We start from the raw sequence: 15,542 nt of genomic DNA, 5'->3' as shown, positions 1-15,542 counted from the left end.
ATTAAAAAGAGCGTGGTTGAGGGGAGCAGAAGAGGGTTTTTTGGGGAAATGGTTTGGGCACATGGGGGAGAATAAGTGAGGAAAGATTGCCCAAGAGGATATATATGTCGGAGGTGGAGGGAGCGGGGGAGAAGAGGGCGACCAAAATTGGAGGTGGAAAGATGGGTGAAAAAAAATTTTTGTTTTGATCGGGGCCCGAACAAAGCGGAGGGTGAAGGAGGCAAGGAAAAGAGTGAAAAAGGATCGATGTGGTATACCGGGGTTGACGTGCTGTCATGGATTGAATCAGGGGATGTTTAAGCGTTTTTGGGGTAAACCTGGAAAGCTGTGTAGGTATGTAATTTGCGTGTGTGGACGTGTTTTGTTTATACATGTGTATGGGGTGGTTGGGCCATTTCTTTCGCTGTTTCCTTGCGTACCTCGCAAACGCGGGAGAAGCGACAAAGCAAAAAAAAAAAAAAAAATATATATAAAATATATCATTTTTATAATTTATATATATTTATATATTTTTTTTATATATATAAAATATATAAAATAAAATATATAAATATATAATATATATATTTATTAATTTATTTATTTATTTTTTGGGTTGTCTCTGTCTCCCGCGTTACGGGTAGCGCGAGGAAACGGACGAAAAAATGGCCCAACCCACCCACATACACTGTACATACATAACGTCCACACCGCAAATATAAAATACCTATACATCTCAAGTTTTACATATTAAATATATATATATTAATATAATATTATATTTTATATATATATATACACACACAGGACGTATTCTTAAAATACAATGTACATAATTCATACTGTCTGCATTTTATACATCCCATCCCCTACCGCCAACATGAAATAAAAACCCCCCCCCCTCCATTCGCGAGGTAGCGCTAGGAAAAGACAACAAAGGCCCCATTTGTTCACACTCATTCTCTTTGCTGTCATGTAATAAAAGCCGAATCCACAGCTCCCTTTTCCCACATCCCGGGCCCACAAAAACTTTCCATTGTTTACCCCAGGCGCTTCACATGCCCTGGTTCAATCCCTTTACAAGGGAGGTCGACCCCGGGTTAAACCGTTAGTTCCAATTCCCCTTATTCCTTTCACGCCCTTTCCCCACCCCCCCACATTTTGAGGCACCCATCACTCAAAACTTTTTCGCTCCAATTTTTTCCATCTCCAATTTGGGGCTCCCAAATTTTTCCCCCGTTCCCTCCACCTCTGAAAATTTATCCTCTTGGTCAATCTTTCCTCATCATCTTCCATGTGACCAAAACTATTTTAAAACAAACCCCCTTCTTTCTCTCTCAACCACAATTTTTTTTATTACCACAACATTTCTCTTACTTTATTGCTTTCTCGATCAAAACCCCCTCACACCACAATTGTCCTTAAAATCTCCTTTCCAGCACATCCAACCTCCTGGCACAACTCTAAACCTAGCCCCGGGCTCGCACCCATTACCAAATTGGTTGGAAACAACATTCCTTCCAACATTCCCCCTGTTGCTTTCCGTGATAATGTTCTCGACTTTCCACGCATTCCCCTTTAAGGTCCCAGGAATTTCCCCCCTTCTCCAACCCTATTTTTCCCCTTCCACTTCCATGGCTCCATCTCCTGCCAAAACCAATCCCAGATATCTAAAACACTTCCTTCCTCCAGTTTTTTTTCCCAATTGACATGCCCCTCAAAAACCCCAATCGCACCTTAATAACCTTGCTCATATTTACATTTTACTCTCAACTTTCTTCTTTCACACACTTTACCAAACTTTTGTCAAAAAGCTTTTTGAGTTCCCCACATTAATCAGCCACCAGCGCTGTATCATCAGCGAACAACAACTGACTCACTTCCCAAAGCTCTCTCATCCCAAAAACAGACTTCATATTTGCCCCCCCTTTTCCAAAACCTTGCATTTACCTCCCTAACAACCCCATCCAATAAACAAATTAAACAACCATGGAGACATCCCCACACCCCTGCCGGAAAACCTCCATTCACTGAAAACCAATCACTTTCCTCTCTTCCTACACGTACACATGTCTTACATCCTGGATAAAAACTTTTCACTGCCTCTAACAACTTCCCTCCCACACCATATATTCTTAGTACATTCCACAGATCATCTCTATCAACTCTATCATATGTCTTCTCCAGATCTATAAATGCTACATACAAATCCATTTGCTTTTCTAAGTATTTCTCACATACATTCTTCAAAGCAAACACCTGATCCACACATACTCTACCACTTCTGAAACCACACTGCTCTTCCCCAAACTGATGCTCTGTACATGACTTCACCCTCTCAATCAATAAGTTCCCATATAATTTACCAGGAATACTCAACAAACTTATACCTCTGAAATCTGAGCACTCACTCTTATCCCCTTTGCCTTTGTACAACGGCACTAAGCAAGCATTCCGCCAATCCTCTGGCTCCTCACCATGAATCATACATCAATTGAATAACCTTACCAACCAGTCAACAATACAATCACCCCCTCTTTTAATAAATTAGACTGCAATACCATCCAAACCTGCTGCCTTACCAGCTTTCATCTTCCGCAAAGCTTTTACTACCTCTTCTCTGTTTACCAAATCATTTTCCTAAACCCTCTCACTTTGCACACCACCTCGACTAAAACACCCCATATCTGCCACTCTATCATCAAACACATTCAACAAACCTTCAAAATACTCACTCCATCTCCTTCTCACATCACCGCTACTTGTTATCACCTCCCCATTAGCCCCCTTCACTGAAGTTCCCATTTGCTCCCTTGTCTTACGCACTTTATTTACCTCCTTCAAGAACATCTTTTTACTCTTCCTAAAATTTTATTCTCCCTAAAAAGCGGGTTTGGATGGTACTTCAGTGGAATTTATTAAAAAAGATTGTGACTATATTGTTGACTGGTTGGTAAGGTTATTTAATGTATGTATGACTCAAGGTGAGGTGCCTGAGGATTGGCGGAATGCTTGCATGGTGCCATTGCACAAAGGCAAAGGGGATAAAAGTGAGAGCTCAAATTACAGAGGCATAAGTTTGTTGGGTATTCCTGGGAAATTATATGGGAGGGTATTGGTTAAGAAGGTGAAGGCATGCACAGAGCATCAAACTGGGGTAAAGCAGTGTGGTTTCAGAAGTGGTAGATGGTATGTGGATCAGGTGTTTGTTTGAAGGAAGTATTTGAGAAATACTTAGAAATGGAAATGGATTTGTATATAGCATTTACGGATCTGGAGAAGGCATATGATAGAGTATTAGAGATGCTCTGGAAGGTATTACGATATGTGATATAGGAGGCAAGTTGTTAGAAACAGTGAATATAAGGCATATGTACGTGTAGGAAGAGAGGAAAGTGATTGGTTCTCAGTAAATGTTGGTTTGCAGAAGGTGGGTGTAATGTCTCCCTGGCTGTTCAATTTGTTTATAGATTGGGTTCTTAGGCAAGTGAATGCAAGAGTTTTGGAAAGAGGGGAAAATATGCAGTCTGTTGTTGATGAGAGAGCTTGGGAAGAGAGTCAGTTGTTGCTCGCTGATGATATGGCGCTGGTAGCTGATTCGTATGAGAAACTGCAGAAGCTGGTGACTGAATGTAGTAAAGTGTGTGAAAGAGGAAACCACAGAGTAAATGTAAATAACAGCAAGGTTATTAGGTACAGTAGGGTTGAGGTACAAGTCAATTGGGAGATAAGTTTGAATGGAGAAAAACTGGAGGAAGTGAAGTGTTTACATATCTGGTAGTGGATTTGGCAGAGGATGACACCATGGAAGTGGAAGTGAATCATAGGATGTGGTATGGGACGAGAGTTCTAGGAGCGTAGAAGAATGTGTGGAAGTCGAGAATATTATCTCAGAAAGAAAAAATGGGTATTTTTGAAGGAATAGTGGTTCCAACAATGTTATATGGTTGCGAGGAGTGGGTTATGGAGAGAGTTTTGCGAAGAGTGGATGTGCTAGAAATGAGATGTTTGAGGACGATATGTGGTGTGATGTGGTTTGATCGAGTAAGTAATGATAGGATTAGAGGGATGTGTGGTAATAAAAAGAATGTTGTTGAGAGAGCAGAAGAGTGTGTTTTGAAATGGTTTGGGCACATGGAGAGAATGAGTTAGGAAAGATTGACCAAAAGGATATATGTGTCAGAGGTAGAGGGAACTAGGAGAAGTAGGAGACCAAATTGGAAGTGGAAAGATGGAGTGAAAAATATTTTGAGTGATCGGGGCCTGAACATGCAGGAGGGTATAATGCGTGCAAGGAATAGAGTGAACTGGAACGATGTGGTATACCAGGGTCGACGTGCTGTCTATGTATTGAACCAGGGCAGTTGAAGCGTCTAGGATAAACCAGGAAAAGTTCTGTGGGGCCTGGATGTGGAAAGGGAGCTGTGGTTTCAGTGCATTATACATGAGAGCTAGAGACTGAGTGTGAACTAATGTGGCATTTGTTGTCTTTTCCTAGCGTTACCTAGCGCATATGCGGGGAAAGGAGGTTCTTATTTCATGTGTGGCTGGGTGGTGATAGGAATGAATAAAGGCAAACAATATGAATTATGTACATGTGTATGTATGTATATATCTGTGTGTATATATATTTTTTCATTGAGATGTATAGGTATGTATATTTGCGTGTGTGGACGTGTATGTATATACATATGTATGTGGGTGGGTTGGGCCATTCTTTCTTCTGTATCCTTGCGCCACCTCGCTAACACGGGAGACATTGACAGAGAAAACAAATGAATATATATATATATTTATCTATATTTTATTTATTTTGCTTTGTCGATGTCTCCCGCGTTTGCGAGGTAGCGCAAGGCAACAGACGAAAGAAATGGCCTAACCCACCCCCATAAACATGTATATACATACACGTCCACACACGCAAACATACATACCTATACATCTCATTGTACACATATATAAAGACACACAGACACATACATATATACCCATGCACACAATTCACACTGCCTTTATTCATTCTCATCGCCACCTCGCCACACATGGCGAGGAATATATATATATATATATATATATATATATATATATATATATATATATATATATATATATATATATATATAAGTATGAAGTCTGTTGGGGATGAGAGCGCTTGGGAAGTGAGTCAGTTGTTGTTCGCTGATGATACAGCGCTGGTGGCTGATTCATGTGAGAAACTGCAGAAGCTGGTGACAGAGTTTGGCAAAGTGTGTGAAAGAAGAAAGTTAAGAGTAAATGTGAATAAGAGCAAGGTTATTAGGTACAGTAGGGTAGAGGGTCAAGTCAATTGGGAGGTGAGTTTGAATGGAGAAAAACTGGAGGAAGTGAAGTGTTTTAGATATCTGGGAGTGGATCTGGCAGCGGATGGAACCATGGAAGCGGAAGTGGATCATAGGGTGGGGGAGGGGGCAAAAATTCTGAGAGCCTTGAAGAATGTGTGGAAGTCGAGAGCATTATCTCGGAAAGCAAAAATGGGTATGTTTGAAGGAATAGTGGTTCCAACAATGTTGTATGGTTGCGAGGCGTGGGCTATGGATAGAGTTGTGCGCAGGAGGATGGATGTGCTGGAAATGAGATGTTTGAGGACAATGTGTGGTGTGAGGTGGTTTGATCGAGTAAGTAACGTAAGGGTAAGAGAGATGTGTGGAAATAAAAAGAGCGTGGTTGAGAGAGCAGAAGAGGGTGTTTTGAAATGGTTTGGGCACATGGAGAGAATGAGTGAGGAAAGATTGACCAAGAGGATATATATGTCGGAGGTGGAGGGAACGAGGAGAAGAGGGCGACCAAATTGGAGGTGGAAAGATGGAGTGAAAAAGATTTTGTGTGATCGGGGCCTGAACATGCAGAGGGTGAAAGGAGGGCAAGGAATAGAGTGAATTGGAGCGATGTGGTATACCGGGGTTGACGTGCTGTCAGTTGATTGAATGAAGGCATGTGAAGCGTCTGGGGTAAACCATGGAAAGCTGTGGAGGTATGTATATTTGCGTGTGTGGACGTATGCATATACATGTGTATGGGGGTGGGTTGGGCCATTTCTTTCGTCTGTTTCCTTGCGCTACCTCGCAAACGCGGGAGACAGCGACAAAGCAAAAAGAAAAAAAAAAAAAAAAAATATATATATATATATATATATATATATATATATATATATATATATATATATATATATATATATATATATATATATATATATATATATATACATATATATATATATATATATATATATATATATATATATATATATATATATATATATATATATATATATATATATATATATATATATATATATATATATATATATGCATATATATATATATATATATATATATATATTGGTTCTCAGTGAATGTAGGTTTGCGGCAGGGGTGTGTGATGTCTCCATGGTTGTTTAATTTGTTTATGGATGGGGTTGTTAGGGAGGTGAATGCAAGAGTTTTGGAAAGAGGGGCAAGTATGAAGTCTGTTGGGGATCAGAGAGCTTGGGAAGTGAGTCAGTTGTTGTTCGCTGATGATACAGCGCTGGTGGCTGATTCATGTGAGAAACTGCAGAAGCTGGTGACTGAGTTTGGTAAAGTGTGTGAAAGAAGAAAGTTAAGAGTAAATGTGAATAAGAGCAAGGTTGTTAGGTACAGTAGGGTTGAGGGTCAACTCAATTGGGAGGTAAGTTTGAATGGAAAAAAACTGGAGGAAGTAAAGTGTTTTAGATATCTGGGAGTGGATCTGGCAGCGGATGGAACCATGGAAGCGGAAGTGGATCATAGGGTGGGGGAGGGGGCGAAAATTCTGAGAGCCTTGAAGAATGTGTGGAAGTCGAGAGCATTATCTCGAAAAGCAAAAATGGGTATGTTTGAAGGAATAGTGGGTCCAACAATGTTGTATGTTTGCGAGGCGTGGGCTATGGATAGAGTTGTGCGCAGGAGGATGGATGTGCTGGAAATGAGATGTTTGAGGACAATGTGTGGTGTGAGGTGGTTTGATCGAGTAAGTAACGTAAGGGTAAGAGAGATGTGTGGCAATAAAAAGAGCGTGGTTGAGAGAGCAGAGGAGGGTGTTTTGAAATGGTTTGGGCACATGGAGAGAATGAGTGAGGAAAGATTGACCAAGAGGATATATGTGTCAGAGGTGGAGGGAACGAGAAGTGGGAGACCAAATTGGAGGTGGAAAGATGGAGTGAAAAAGATTTTGTGTGATCGGGGCCTGAACATGCAGGAGGGTGAAAGGAGGGCAAGGAATAGAGTGAATTGGATCGATGTGGTATACCGGGGTTGACGTGCTGTCAGTGGATTGAATCAGGGCATGTGAAGCGTCTGGGGTAAACCATGGAAAGCTGTGTAGGTATGTATATTTGCGTGTGTGGACGTGTGTGTATATACATGTGTATGGGGATGGGTTGGGCCATTTCTTTCGTCTGTTTCCTTGCGCTACCTCGCAAACGCGGGAGACAGCGACAAAGCAAAAAAAAAAAAAAAAAAAAAATATATATACATATATATATATATATATATATATATATATATATATATATATATATATATATATATATATATATATTTATTTATTTATTTATTTTGCTTTGTCTCTGTCTCCCGCGTTATCGAGGTAGCGCGAGGAAACAGACGAAAGAATGGCCCAACCCACCCACATACACATGTACATACATACACGTCCACACACGCAAATATACATACCTATACATCTCAACGTATACATATATATATGTATATACACACACAGACGTATACATACATACACATGTACATAATTCATACTGTCTGCATTTATACATTCCCATCGCCCTACCGCCACACATGAAATAACAACCCCCTCCCCCCTCATATGCGCGAGGTAGCGCTAGGAAAAGACAACAAAGGCCCCATTCGTTCACACTCATTCTCTAGCTGTCATGTAATAATGCACCGAATCCACAGCTCCCTTTCCACATCCAGGGCCCACACAACTTTCCATTGTTTACCCCAGACGCTTCACATGCCCTGGTTCAATCCATTGACAGCAGGTCGACCCCGGTATACCGTATCGTTCCAATTCACTCTATTCCTTGCACGCCTTTCACCCTCCCACATTTTGAGGCACCGATCACTCAAAATCTTTTTCGCTCCATCTTTCCATCTCCAATTTGGTCTCCCACTTATCCTCGTTCCCTCCACCTCTGACACATTTATCCTCTTGGTCAATCTTTCCTCACTCATTCTCTCCATGTGACCAAACTATTTCAAAACACCCGCTTCTGCTCTCTCAACCACAATTTTTTTATTACCACACATTTCTCTTACACTATTATTGCTTTCTCGATCAAACCACCTCACACCACATATTGTCCTTAAAAATCTCCTTTCCAGCACATCCAACCTCCTGCGCACAACTCTATCCATAGCCCACGACTCGCACCCATACAACATTGTTGGAACAACTATTCCTTCCAACATTCCCAATGTTGCTTTCCGTGATAATGTTCTCGACTTCCACGCATTCTTCAAGGCTCCCAGAATTTCCCCCCTTCTCCAACCCTATTATTCACTTCCACTTCCATGGCTCCATCTCCTGCCAAATCCAATCCCAGATATCTAAAACACTTCACTTCCTCCAGTTTTTTCTCCCAATTGACATGACCCTCAACCCTATCGCACCTAATAACCTTGCTCATATTCACATTTACTCTCAACTTTCTTCTTTCACACACTTTACCAAACTTAGTCACAAGCTTTTGAAGTTCCTCACGTGAATCAGCCACCAGCGCTGTATCATCAGCAAACAACAACTGACTCACTTCTCAAGCTCTCTCATTCAAAACAGACTGCATACTTGTCACTCCTTCCAAAACCCTTGCATTCACCTCCCTAACAACCCCACCAATAAACAAATTAAACAACCATGGAGACATCACACACCCCTGCCGCAAACCTACATTCACTGACAACAAATCAGTTTCCTCTTTTCCTACACGTACACATACCTTACATCCTCGATAAAAACTTTTCATTGCTTCTAACACCTTGCCTCCCACACTATATATTCTTAATACCTTCCGCAGAGCATCTCTATCAACTCTATCATATGCTTTCTCCAGATCCATAAATGCTACATAGAAATCCATTTGCTTTTCTAAGTATTTCTCACATACATTCTTCAAAACAAACTTCTGATCCACACATCCTTTACCACTTCTGAAAACGCACTGCTCTTCCCCAATCTTACGCTCTGTACAAGCCTTCACCCTCTCAATCAATACCCTCCCATATGATTTCCCAGGAATACTCAACAAACCTATACCTCTGTAATTTGAGCACTCACGTTTGTCCCCTTTGCCTTTGTACAATGGCACTATGCAAGCATTCCGCCAATCCTCAGGCACCTCACCATGAATCATACATATATCGAATAACCCTACCAAGCAGTCAACAATACACTCACCCCGATTTTTAATAAATTCCACTGCAATACCATCCAAACCCGCTGCCTTGCCGGCTTTCATCTTCCGCAAAGCTTTTACTACCTCTTCTCTGTTTACCAAATCACCCTCCCTAACCCTCTCACTTTGCACACCACCTCGATCAAAACACCCTTATCTGCCACTCTGTCATCAAACACATTCAATAAACCTTCAAAATACTCACTCCATCTCCTCACTTCACCACTACTTATTATCACCTCCCCATTAGCCCCCTTCACTGAAGTTCCCATTTGTTCCCTTGTCTTACGCACTTTATATACCTCCTTCCAAAACATCTTTTTATCCACCCTAAAATTTAATGATACTCTCTCACCTCAACTCTCATTTGCCCTCTTTTTCACCTCTTGCAACTTTCTCTTGACCTCCTGCCTCTTTCTTTTATACATCTCCCAGTCATTTGCATTATTTCCTGCAAAAATCGCCCAAATGCCTCTCTCTTCTCTTTCACTAATAATCTTACTTCTTCATCCCACCACTCGCTACCCTTTCTAATCTGCCCACCTCCCACGCTTCTCAGCCCACAAGCATCTTTTGCGCAAGCCATCGCTGCTTTCCTAAATACATCCCATTCCTCCCCCACTCCCCTTACCTCCTTTGTTTTCACCTTTTTCCATTCTGTACTCAGTCTCCTGGTACTTCCTCAAACAAGTGTCCTTCCCAAGGTCACTTACTCTCACCACTCTCTGCACCCCAACATTCTCTCTTCTCTTTTGAAAACCTCTACAAATCTTCACCTTCGCCTCCACAAGATAATGATCAGACATCCCTCCAGTTGCACCTCCTAGCACATTAACATCCAACAGTCTCTCTTTCGCGCGCCTATCTATTAACACGTCATCGAATAACGCTCTCTGGCCATCTCTCCTTCTTACATACGCATACTTATGTATATCTCTCTTTTTAAAGCAGGTATTCCCAATCACCAGTCCTTTTTCAACACATAAATCTACAAGCTCTTCACCATTTCCACTTACAACACTGAACACCCATGTATACCAATTATTCCCTCAACTGCCACATTACTCAACTTTGCATTCAAATCACCCATCACTATTACCCGGTCCCGTGTATCAAAGCCAATAAAACACTCATTCAGCTGCTCCCAAAACACTTGCCTCTCATGATCTTTCTTCTCATGCCCAGGTGCAGATGCACCAATAATCACCCATCTCTCTCCATCAACTTTCAGTTTTACCCATATCAATCTAGAGTTTACTGTCTTACATTCTATCACAAACTCCCACCACTCCTGTTCCAGGAGTAGTGCTACTTCTTCCCCTGCTCTTGTCCTCTCACTAACCCCTGACTTTACTCCCAAGACATTCCCAAACCACTCTTCCCCTTTACCCTTTAGCTTCGTTTCACTCAGAGCCAAAACGTCCAGGTTCCTTTCCTCAAACATACTACCTATCTCTCCTTTTTTTCTCATCTTGGTTAGATCCACACACATTTAGACACCATAATATGAGCCTTCGAGGAGGATGAGCACTCCCGGCGTGACTCCTCTTTTTCTCCTTTTAGAAAGTTAAAATACAAGGAGGGGAGGGTTACTAGCCCCCCGCTCCCGTCCCCTTTAGTCGCCTTCTACGACACGTGTGGAATGCGTGGGAAGTACTCTTTTTTCCCTATCCCCAGGGACATATATATATATATATATATATATATATATATATATATATATATATATATATATATATATATATATATATATATATATATATATATATATATATATATATATATATATATATATATATATATATATATATATACATATATATATATATATGTTTGACAAACTTTTGATATCAAAAGTTTGTCATCTTTGTCCCCTTCATTGCCATATATATATGGACTTATGAAAACACATAAACAGAATTTTCTAGCAAGACCTATAGTGGGTTCAGTATGCTCCATCACATATATATTGTGAAAATGATTATTTTCTTTATTAAGCCCTTTAGTGGGTAAGGTATCAAATTCTAATAACATGAATAATATAGATTTAGTCGAGAAGCTAAACAATATCAATGTGAGTTTTGATCTCATGCTAGTTAGGTTTGATGTTTCCTCACTTTTATCTGTAGTTTCAGTTGATGACCTTTTAGAATATTTTTTGATGTCATGGATGATTTTCGTTTACCTGTTTCAAAGTCTTTTTTCATTGAACTGAGAAAATTGTGTATAAAAGACTGTGTATTTCAATTCAATGGAGATTATTATGCTCAAAATTTGGTATGGGCAATGGGTAACCCTCTTTCACCTGTACTAAGCAATCTTTATATGGAATCTTTTGAAACAAAATTACTAAAGGATATCTTACCTTCTAATGCAATTTGGTTTAGGTATGTAGATGATGTTCTTTGTGTTTGGCCAACAAATGAAAATTTACAGATATTTCTCCCCTTACTTAACAACTTAGCACCTTCCATCAAATTTACTGTAGAAAATGAAAATGATGGTATGTTACCATTTTTAGACTGCATGATTCATAGGTAAGGAAACAAGTTTAAGTTTAGCATGTACAGAAAACCCTCCAGTGAATGCTCATGTATCCATTATCACTCATTCAAAACAATGTAGTTAAATTATCATCATTTCAATCTATGTTCCCTAGGGCGTTACCTATTTGCAGTCTAGAGTTTATTGATGATGAGTTTGAGAAGATATATTCTATTGGATCTAAGTTAAAGTACCCTAGATCTTTCACTGACAAATCCCTTAAGTTAGCAAAGAAATCATTTAATAGAGTTGAGCCCAAACCTCCCATTGACACCAAGAATCTTCTAGTTCTCCCTTTTAATAATAAGTTCACTTCATTTCACATGTTGCTAAAATCTTTAATGTAAATATTGCCTTTAGCAACAATAATACTATACAGAATATATTGATCAGGAATTCACCAGAAAATTCTCTTGAATACATCTGTAATGTGCATTGTGGATATTGTGATAAATTTTATGTTGGGCAGACTGGTAAGGATGTTTCTGTTAGACTTAAGCAACATAGATATAGTATAAGAAAGGGACAGGAAACAAATGCCTTGTTTAATCACGTTAAAAACTATGATCATTGTATTGACTGGAGCATTGCCATCTCAGTTATTAACTCCAACTCTATTACCAAGAGAAATATTACTGAATCTTCTATCGTTAAATGCACAAAGAATTATAATCTTAATATTAGTGATGGTCTTTACAAATTAGATAACTATATTGTTGATAAAATTTGTAAAATGATGAGTTTATGAACGCTCGTTGTATGTTTTGGACAATCACATGTTTACCAAATGGCGTCCCAGCTTGGTGTCTTCGATGTATACTAATTGACTTATATTTCTCTCTTGTGTCTCCCCTGATGGTGTGATTATTATACGAAAGTGCACTTGGGAAGTATGAATTATGTACATGTGCATATATGTATATGTTTGTGTGTGTATATATATGTGTACATTGAGATGTATAGGTATGTATATTTGCGTGTGTGGACATGTATGTATATACATGTGTATGGGGGTGGGTTGGGCCATTTCTTTCGTCTGTTTCATTGCGCTACCTCGCAAACGCGGGAGACACCGGCAAAAGAAAAAAAAAAAAAAATATATATATATATATATATATATATATATATATATATATATATATATATATATATATATATATATATATATATATTCCTTATATTTCATGAAAGTTGATGTAAAAACGCCTTTTATGTTTAGTGTCAAAAGTGCCTTTACAGTGTCAAAGTGTCATGGTCTGTGTTCGTCTAAATCACCAGGTCAACTTCAGGCTGGATTCCTATTCTATTCGCATGAAGAGGAATGGAAACTCTCCCTTCTTTTACTTCTAGATATGTGATGAATCTGAAACCTTTCAGGTTTCTTCACTGCTAACATACAACAGAAGTAGATCCCAGATGAGATGCATAACTGACCTTCATTACCCTGAACCTAGAGACACCTCTCTTGGTGAATCTGTTCTTGATGAGATATTCCATAGTGATGCAGTTTCCAAGGTAAACTGATCTCCCATCCTCAACGACTGGAAATATTTTTTCTATGTTATCGTAGTATCTGTAGACTTCTGCCAGGCCCTGCGAAGGTAGAAATATTGGTATGAACTGCTCTAAAATTTAGTTATTCTGAAGCCTTTTTTAATCTAATTTTCTTTTGTCATAGAAATTTGTGAACAAAGAATAACTGAAAGCAACCTACGTTAACACACACTCACACACACTAGCACCGCGGCGAACAGTACAAGCTAGGGATACTAACTTCATGTGGAGCTTATGGATGATTCTGTCCATTTTGTAGCTCATGGGCGGGAGGGTTTTCCCTTACCGTTTAGGCAATAAGAATCTCATTGGACCATAAGCTAGTCTGAGATGGAAAGATTTTGTCCCGTTGCAGCCTAGTATATAGCACGGTAGGCTATTATCTAGATGGCTTAGTTTAGAATCCCGCGCGCCTAGTGGTAAATAGATTTAGTATGTAAGTCATAAAAAGTATATATGCAACAGAATGGAACAGGCTGAGAGATAGTGAGCTTATGTTTGTGTGTGTGTGTGTGTGTGTGTGTGTGTGTGAGGTGTGCAAATATTAGTCTGACCTCAGTGCGGACTTTGTCTCCAGAGATGAATCATCATAGCATATAGTCATCCCACACCTTATTCACGCATCCCAGAGATTACCGGTTAAGGATATTCTTTTAGAATTACTCAGTAGCGAAAAAACTTCAGATTGTAAAAATATGAGAAGTGATATATTGTTTGAGTTCTTCAATCACTTATATCAAGAATATAGCGAGATGTTAGCAGTAAGAATTAAAGTGTTAAACTCATGAGAACCTGACATTGTCCATAGTATGTTCTCTATACAAATAAACCAAACTGTAATATTCGTGGTCTTCAAGTGAAAAAACTTCTGGGAAAAACTAACAATCAAAGTGTAGCAACATGTATGGAGTGGAAAAGTGAGAAAGTGGAGTAATTGAGAAGGAAACTGAGATAATATCCTTGGCAATACAAGAAATGGCATCCTACAGTACCTAGAACAGAGAGATGATGTCTGTGTTGGGTGAGTTAGTAACAGTCTTACTAGCCCGAGAAACAAGACGCAAACATCTACCACAATCCAAGAAAGTCATAACTTTCTCTGTTACAACAGGATGTCATTAGTGAGTTAATCTAGTCCCCTGTAAAGATATGGAGCCAACAACATGCCTACAGAAGACGCTGATTACTTCATAACCAACAAGGCAACAGTAGCGTTGGACCGTCTACATTAGGGGCCGAACAGCGATAAGTGCTGAGCATCAGCCTAGGGCCTAGCACTAATAGGAGCCAAGAGAGAATCTTAAGAGTGAGTGCACTGGAGCATTAAAAAGTGCGCGTTCATTTTATTCATTATACTTTGTCGCTCTCTCCCGCGTTAGGGAGGTAGCACAAGGAAACAGACGAAAGAATGGCCCAACCCACCCATATACTCATATATATACTTATATATATATATATATATATATATATATATATATATATATATATATATATAAAATTTTATATATTATAATATATAATATATATATATTATATATATATATATATATATATTTATATATATATTATATTTATATATATATAATTATATATATATATATATATGGGTTTTATTATATATATATGTATATTTATATATATTATAATTATTATATATATAATATATTATTATATATTTATATATATATTTATATATATATATATATATATTTATATATATATATATATTTTATAAGACTGTACATAATTCATACTTTTTTGGCCCTTATTCATTCCAATCGCCACCCCGCAACCTTTAAATAACAACCCATACGCAGGGATTTTGCGCGAGGTAGCGCTAAGAAAAAAAGCAAAGGCCACATTCGTTCAACTTTAAATTTTTAGCTCAACTCACAATTTCTAGCTCACACTCAAATGCACCGAAACCACCGCTCCCTTTCCACAAACAGGCCCAAAAAAAACTTTCCATGGTTTTACCCAGGGCGCCCCCATA

The 15,542-nt window shown here is 38.9% G+C and overlaps 1 protein-coding gene across 1 annotated transcript in view; it reads right to left on the bottom strand.

Moving 5' to 3' along the window:
• Positions 1 to 15,542, bottom strand: part of LOC139748791 (ionotropic receptor 21a-like) — a 52,421-nt gene that overhangs the window by 15,637 nt on the left and 21,242 nt on the right. The window contains exon 3 of the mRNA XM_071662225.1: positions 13,430 to 13,588. Coding sequence (XP_071518326.1) covers positions 13,430 to 13,588 — 159 coding nt within the window. The remainder of the gene's footprint in view (positions 1 to 13,429; positions 13,589 to 15,542) is intronic.

The sequence above is a fragment of the Panulirus ornatus genome, chromosome 5 (genome assembly GCF_036320965.1).
Source record: "Panulirus ornatus isolate Po-2019 chromosome 5, ASM3632096v1, whole genome shotgun sequence".
Taxonomy (NCBI): Eukaryota; Metazoa; Arthropoda; class Malacostraca; order Decapoda; family Palinuridae; genus Panulirus; species Panulirus ornatus.
The sequence above is the reverse complement of the archived record's forward strand: the minus strand, read 5'-3'. Positions and strand labels throughout refer to the sequence as shown.